This window comes from Crocodylus porosus, unplaced genomic scaffold (genome assembly GCF_001723895.1).
Source record: "Crocodylus porosus isolate Cpor-Errol unplaced genomic scaffold, CroPor_comp1, whole genome shotgun sequence".
NCBI classification, from domain to species: Eukaryota; Metazoa; Chordata; order Crocodylia; family Crocodylidae; genus Crocodylus; species Crocodylus porosus.
Window position 1 is genome coordinate 34,655,772 of NW_017728931.1, and position 8,155 is coordinate 34,663,926.

The 8,155-nt window shown below is 46.2% G+C and overlaps 1 protein-coding gene across 2 annotated transcripts in view; it reads left to right on the plus strand.

Annotated features, from left to right (window-relative positions):
* Window positions 1–1,248: 1,248 nt before the first annotated feature.
* The window catches only part of CACNA2D4 (calcium voltage-gated channel auxiliary subunit alpha2delta 4), a 183,236-nt gene continuing 176,329 nt past the window's right edge, over window positions 1,249–8,155 (plus strand). The window contains exons 1-2 of one of the 2 annotated variants that reach the window (XM_019544560.1): window positions 1,249–1,889; window positions 6,514–6,595. In XM_019544560.1, coding sequence (XP_019400105.1) covers window positions 1,783–1,889; window positions 6,514–6,595 — 189 coding nt within the window. In that variant the 5' untranslated portion in view covers window positions 1,249–1,782. The remainder of the gene's footprint in view (window positions 1,890–6,513; window positions 6,596–8,155) is intronic. The other variant, XM_019544561.1, reaches the window with a different exon arrangement.

An 8,155-nucleotide genomic window follows, 5' to 3' on the forward strand; every position in this document is an offset into this window, starting at 1 on the left:
GGCTCCTGCCTGCATTAGGGTTACCTGGTAAAGCAGGCAGGAGAGAGCACTCTTGCTGCAACCCTTCGTGGTCCAATCCTGCTGGGGGAACTTTCCCATGTGTCTCTGTTTCCAAGATGAGCAGGTCTGCAGGAAAAGCAGCCACTTCCAACTGCATTAAAGTTATCTGATAAATGCATGCACTTCTACTATAGCCATTTCCTGATCTGGCTGTGCATGAGGCATGTGGGAGCACCTTTGTCTGGCTTTGGCAGCAGTAGCCAGACCAGGCTGAGAACCACGGATATAGCCATCTGGGCTGTTTCCTCCATTAAGCTATTGAACTCTATTATTAATAATTACTCACATTTACAGATGACTAATTAACTGGCAGTCTTGGTTCTTCTTTTACAGCAATTTATGCTTGTTGTCCTTTTTCCTTCCCCTTCTTACTTTTATCTCCAGCCCTTAGATGTTATCATAGATCATTCATTCTTTGTGACATAGACTGTGTTAAGCTGACAAATTTAACAGTTCCTGGCCAGTGGGGCTCCAGGTCTGATCATCACTGAACTCTGTGATAATTATATTAATCAAGTATCCAAGCACAAGAGTGTAATTGAGCTCAGAGCCAAATCCAGCTGCCCTGTTCACGTTACTCCTTATACCTGGGTAGCCTTTGTGACTTAATAGGGTTGCATGCATAGGCATAAGGGAAAGCAGGATTTTGTTCATAGGTGACTCATAAGGGAGATATGGGGGGGGGAGCATGTGTACCCCTGAGATTGGCCACTGATGCCACTCCTGCCAGCTTCTGCAGGTGGTCGCCACTCGCCATTTGCCCCCCACCCCCACTGCCACTGGCGTCTGCAGGCAGTCTCCGCTCGCCACCACTGATGTCTGCAGGTGGCCCCTGCTTGCTGCTCACCACCCCCCACCCTGCCACCAGCAGCATCTGCACCAATGCTGCTTGCCACCAGTGCTGCTGCCTGCAAATTGTGGCCCTCCACTCAGTCTTGGGAGGCACCAGTCATTCATGTTATTGTTCACTATATTTAGTACCTGCAAGACAAAGTTGGGAAAGGATGAGACATAAAAGCAAATCAACAGTTTGTTGTGAAATGATGGAAAGCAGAGTGGAGAAGACATTATGACAATCTGAAAGCACTCACCACATGAAAAGGAGAAGTGCTGCTCAGCAGGAATCAAAGGTCAGGAGGCATTTTTTTTTAAAGGGGCAATGCTGTCCCTTTAAAACAAGCTTGGAGGGAGCTTGTTCTGACGTCTGATTGGACAAACTGAGGCCTGTCTTCAGAAATCAGAGTAATCCTGGGTGATTTTATCCCACTCCACTTCTCTAAATCTGCTGCTGTTGCTGCTCTGCAAGGGGATTAAAGGGCTCGCAGTGGATTATGTAGGGGCTGCGGCTGCTGCAGAGCTCCCTCAAGTCTTTTCCATTTCTGCAGGACACAAGCTGGACTGAACCCAGTGGTCACCCTGGCAGCCATGGGGGGCCTCTTCTGAACCTGCCCTCCAAATACCTCTGGAGAATTCATCTGCTGCAGCTGGGTGGAGCTCTGCTGTCCTATTGCAGCTACCCTCTCCTTGGAGGGGGGCAGTGAGGAGGGACAGCACTGAGAGGTGGCTGCATGTGGCCTGAGAGGTCCCCACAACTCTGCTTTTCAGCCTGACCCCTGACCCCCAGCAGGACGCCATGTTGGGGCCTGCCTGGACAGTGCTGGGACCTTCCTAGGGTGGCAAACCTGGCTGGGAATCTATGTTTCTGCACTGGACCTGTTGCCAATGGGTGTTGCATGGAGAATGGTGCCAGGAGTCATCCTGTGGCTTTTTCTCTTGCTTAACTGTCTCCTGCCCTCCACCATGTCCCAGATGAAGATACCACTAGAAACGTAAGTGTTTCCCTCACACCTCTTTCCACATACTCTTCTGCCCTCTGTGGCCCGTACTACCCTGCCCCTGTCTACTGCCTACCTCCACTACTAGTCCCCTTCTGCACCTTGCCCTTCATCATCCCCTTTTCTTGCAGTGCTTTTGTCCTTCCTGTAACAGCATCACTGCCTTGCCTGAAAGAACCACCATCACCCACACCCTTCACGAAGATAACTCTTGGCTTGAAGACAGCAGAGCTTAACTTGTATGAAAAATCTCTTTTATTTATTTATTCCTTTGGCCGTTTTCATGCTCTAGATCCAAAACCTTTTCAGATCACTAGATCCAGGCTGGAGTGGGAATCAGTCCCACTGGACCTCACAGGAAAAATATTGTTTTCACAATATGCAGTGCAACCTGGTGCTCTGGTCGCCAGACTGTGGTATGTGTATCTCTGAGCGTAGGTGAGTTTGGTATTCCCTCACTTCACTTCACAACCTCTTTTTAAGGTTGTGGGTTATCACCCAGTGATGTTTGGGTGCCACTGGCAAAGGACTGGGTCTCCAGAGACCTCAGTTCAGTTCTTGGCTCTGACCCTGGTCTACTCATGACCCTGAGAAAATTACTTCTTCCTTGTGCTTCACTTTTCCCATTTGTAATAAAAAGGAGGGAGAGGATAATAATACTGTCTTACATTCTTTATGAAGTGCTATATAAAAGCTAAAGACTGCTATGGTATCCAATAGTATCTGTTGCAATACCTCAGCTCTGCCTGGTGCAGCAGGTAGACTTAGTTTAAAGATGTTTGGGAGAGCTGGAGGCCAGTGTAGACTCCTTATTTATGCAGCCTTGTAACAGCCCTTAAGGCCATAGCACAGAGCAGGATCTGGAACTCTTATGAGATGAGAGGAATCAGTGAGTGAAGTTGTACCTTGTCAACCATCTTTTTTCCTGTTAGATCAAGATGGTCCAGGGCAAGGCTTGTTGTTCCTTTTACTTCTATGTATGTATGCTACTGTGCCCTTACCCCAGGTCCATACAACACTACACCAAAAGTTTTCCTAGCAATCACTAACGTGTGCAGCATATGTACATGCACACATTTACTTTAGTGTATGGGCAGGCTGATCACTTAATCTCCTTGGGCTTCCTTTCCTTATTGGTAAAATGGAAGCAATGGCACTTATCTGCCTTTTTAAAGCACTTTAAAATCTCCAGATGGAAAGCACCATAGCAGTGCAAAATACTATTCACCTTGTATTGTATGCATTGCATTTGGGTGCACATATATACATGAACATATATGAATTTATGTACAGACTTTCCTACCACATGCTTTGGCATGTGCATACAGACATGTATATATTCTATACTTATGTGCATGTGTGTATGCATGTACTCTGCATGTTGGTATGCATACTCTTCCTTAAAGTCATGTCATGGATAGTTGTTGAAGGGCTGTATTCTACAAAGTGAGTTCCATATTGGCTTTGAATCCTTATTTGGCAGATTGCCATGACACTAACAGGTCTGAATAAATAGAGTTTAAAAAAATCTGACCTTATTAAGCTGATTTAAGCAACTTAAATCCTCTAAGATTAAAAATATAATGGTCATATTGTATGTAAATGTTTATATGGGTCGTTTTGTCTGAAGCGGAAGAGATCTGGATATTTCTGCATACCAGAATAGCTTGGCTCAGAGAGCAGAGAACACTGTTGTGCCTGGAAATTTTTTTCTCAGGGCAATGACTTCGGGAGGCAAAAAAAAATACTTTCCTATAAGTGTTGAAAAAATCAATATTGTATTGGAGAAAGAGTTCTATTAGCTTAACTGGCAGAAGAAAGCTTAGGTTTCTTCCTGAGACTGAAAGGAGTGTTTTGCATGCAAATACCTTAAGACTTCTTGTTTCAAAGGGATGTTAACTTGTTTCTGCCCTTCTGTTTGCCATTTACATCTCCATTATGTGTGCCCCATGTCTTCAGTTGTCTGCCTACATTGTCTCCCCTGACTCCCTTATAATGCCCTCCCATGTGTCTTCTCATGGCTCATCCCTTCCTTTTGACCATCTATTCATCATCTCCTAGCTACTGAGGTTAGAGTCTGGTTCTCCCTTTCTGTCTCTGTGGTCCTTTCAGTAGCTGCTGCCTTCCCAGAGTGCACTTTGCCCCACCAGAAGTGGCTGGATGTGGGCACATTTTGGTGGCCTGGCTGCAGAAGCAGGCAGACATAGGCATAGCCTAAGACAAAAAAACCCAGTAGGTGATAAAATTGCTTTTGCTGGTAACCGTACTGCAGTTGTCTCTGGAAGCCCCATGCTTTGGTTTCTTATCATTGCCTTTTTTCTAGTAAGAATAAGATTTTGAGCCTTGTGGTAAAATTCTTGTTCTAAAATTAAAAGTCTTGTATAAGCAAATTGTGAAACTGGCTGCTTCAGGTGGCCATTAGATTAAAAGGTGATATTAGGGGAATCAAGCTCTCAGGCTTCAGGGGGCAGAAGTTGATTGTCCAACCTTACCTCATTTCAGTGGTGAGCTAGGTATATTGTTTTTACTTTCCAACTTTTCTTCAAACACAGCCAGCCTACTGGGCTTGACAGCACAGCAGTCTGAATTGGAGCAGTAAATGCTGTCTTTAGATCAAACACATATGGTCTGCATTTTTTTTCCAGATTAAAAGCATGGTATGGCTGACAAACGATGCAGAAAGCAATATATTCACTCTAAAAGCCAAAAAAAAAAAAAAAAGTTGTTGATTTCAGAGTAAGAAGAATCTCACCTAGTACTTCAAAGGATGGATACCTGATTCACTGTGCTGTTATACCAGTTACACCCCAGTGCAACTCTATGCCATTTGCTGCTTTACACTGGCATAAAACTGGCAGTGGAGAATTGGTACTCTAGCTTTCATGTGTTCTTAAATCTGAGAGGAACCCTCTGAAAATGGTAGGTAAAAATCTGTACCTCATGAATAACTGGTGTGTTCTGTGGAGTGCAGATGGTATTCCGTAAAGTAGACCCCTCCTAAGTGAACCTTTGTTAAAGGAACTGAGTGTAGGTGGAACTGCCTAGTGTGATTCATCTAACAGATTTGTGATTAAGTATTCAATTAATTACAACGGCCATCTATTCTAATGAGGAGGGGGGTGTGCTCAGTGTGCACATCTCTGCATGGCGTTGCTATTGCCAGTTATTTATACGATGGTATAAATGTTCACGGTGCTTTACAGAGCAGTAAAACATGTGCCAGAATCTGCTTTCACTTCACACCAGTCTCAGTCTGGAAGACCTCCAGGGAAAGCAGCATTTTATTTTGGATTCACACTGGAGTAACCAAGCTCACAGTCTAGTTCATTGTCCCTTCCCCAAATATTATGGAATCTAAGGGCAAATCCAGATATCCCAACTGCAAGCTTGCTGGGTTCTTTCTCATGCTAGCTAACATCTCAAGTTAGCTAACCCTTGTTAGCATCAACAAATTGTGACTTAGGGTGGAGACAGAAGTAACAACTGAAACCATTTAAACACTTCAAAGGGCCATCTGTACAAATGTACATGCTTTGAAATACTCCAAAAGCAGATGAAGTGCTAAAAAATAACTCATGAAATTTTCACAAGAGCCAGTAATGTAACAAATAGATGGTGATTGGGACCCCAGGCACTCACTTAAAGGTGTTGCATGAATGGCAGCTGCCACCATTGCAGATGGGCTGGCCCAGCTGCTGCAGCCACCACAACTGGCCTAGCCTCTGTCACCGCTGCTATTGCTCAGAGTCCAGACACTGGCTGTGTTGACTTGACACACGCCAGATCAATGCTCAGAAACTCAATATTGCACTGATAGACAGGAGGGCATGATACAAAATTATATATACACACAGAAACTACACGAACACTCTATGGCACACATGCACAGATACAGACACACAACCACACACTTCTGTGGCTGTGTGTTAAAACTAGGGGGCGTTTGGGGTAACTTGGGCTTGGGGTCACAGTGCTGGTGTTACTCGGGGTCAAGGTGCCGGGGTTACTTAGGATCACTTAGTGCCCCAGGGTTACTTGGGGTCACCTGGTGCTGGGGTGGAAGCAAGGGGAAAAGCCAGTGTTTTGGAGGTGGCAGAGAGGGACCGGAGACACAGACAGACAGACAGCAGAACAGAAGTCAGAGGGGCAGAGAGCAGAGATTGGAGCAAGGCTAGCAGGTCAGTAAGACAAAAATGCAACTCAGGGTTCCAGAATAACAGTTTTATTAAACAGGCAACACACTACACAGCTCCACAAAGTTATTGGGGTTCCCACACACATGCACAAACACTCACACACACACGCACACACAATGGTAGTAGGAAAGGAAAGGCTTAATGGAGGGGTTTGAGGTCCAGGTAGGTACAGACAGAGTCCAGGTCCCTTGCTTGGGGGAAGAAGGTGGGTGATAGCTACCTATCCCAGACTGAGAGTTGCTCTTGATGGCCAGCAGCTCAGAGACAAATGTAATTACTATGCCTTCAGTGTTGTAGGTATGCAGGGTGATTTTCATACAGAAGACAAGCTTCTATTGTAGGAGAATAGTGTCATTTGGACATGATGCAACTCACCTTCCTGAGGTATTAACACCACTGGTTTTTCTTTTTTTCCACTGTAGGGTGAAGTCCTGGGCAGATACCTTTGGTGGGGAGTTATATGCCATCTCAACAAAGTATTCGGGCTCTCTCCTATTGCAGAAGGTAGGCAAGACCTGCAAAGGAGCTTTGCAGGTGTCAGATTTCCCTTTTTCTTCAACTATTTCTCTCTGTCCTGGGGACACCAGGGAGAGAGAGAAAACACACATAGGTCTGCACTAACTCTGAAGACCATTTAGGTTTGCTTCCTGGTCAGCATCCTGTAACCTTCATAGGGCCAGAGGGATGCCACTGCAGTAAACAAGACTGTCAAACTTACACCCTATCTTAACAGGTTTCACTGGCTCACTTACAATTTCTGGTTCTAACTATGAAATGCTCCCCTGGTTTTTAATACTCTGCCTAAGTATTGTTCATTTTTCCTGTCTGACTCTGAATCCACCTCTGTCCCCTTAGGACCATTTACTTCTCTCCTCCATTACTTACTGCATACCCACCTATTCTCCATCTGTTCACTCTGACCTAAAACCTGATACTGTCCTCTTGTTTTCTAAGTTATCTCAGCAAGGAGTTCCTGGTTCATTTCTCATCTGTTCTTCTCCCTGTGGGTCCCTTACATCTCTTTAAATCTTGCTTGAAAACTCTCTGTTTCTTGAGTTTCAGGGTAGTTCCTAGAATTATAGAATCAAAGGGCACGTCTACAGGAGACACTTAACTTCATATTAGCATAGTTTACTGCCAAGTAAGCATGTGCACAGTGGTGGTGTGTAGGGTGCACGGGAGTGTATGTGCAGCCCCTGACAGCCAGCGGTTAGGTGACAGGCAGTGGAGCAGGAAGGCAGGCTGGGGAGCACTGGCTGGGGAGTGGGGGCACCAGGAAAAGTGCCACTGGCACTTCCAGGAGTGCCGCTGATTCCCCACGCCGCAGTTGGCGAGACCAGTTGCTGACTGGCTGCTGGGGGGGCACATGCCTCCCTGACTCAGGAGGCATCAGTAGCCCATGCATGTGCATCTACACATGTACATGCTTACTTTGCAGTATAGGTCCCTAATCCCCAGTAAATCTGCTACCTGCAAATGCAAGTAGCAAATTTACTCAAGGTTAGTAACAAGCTCCTTAGCCCCCACTAATGCCCCCCTGCCCCAGCAGCAGGGAGCTTCCAGCCCCCACTCCCTAATCACAATTGCAGAACAGGCACTGGGAGTTTGTTCCTAGCCCCGACTGCAGTTGTGGAGAGGGGGCTAGGAACAGGCTGGGAGTTTGTTTCATAGTTTCTAGGGTCAGAAGGGACCTGAGTAGATCATCCAGTCTGACCCCCCGCCATAGCAGGAAATAATACTGGGGTCAAATGACCCCAGCAAGATGTTCATCCAACCTCCTCTTAAAAACCCCCAGGGTAGGAGCCAGCACCACTTCTCTTGGAAGTTAGTTCCAGATCCTAGCCACCCTGACCGTGAAGTAGTGCTTCCTGATATCCAGCCTAAACCTACCCTCTGCCAGCTTGTGACTGTTATTCCTAGTCATTCCTGGTAGTGCTCGGGGGAACAGGGACTCCCCAGTGCCTGCTGGTCCCCTTTGACAGGCCACTAGATCCCCCCTCTGCCTTCTCTTTTGGAGGCTGAACAGGTTCAAGTCCCATAGCCTCTCCTCATAGGGCCCCTGTT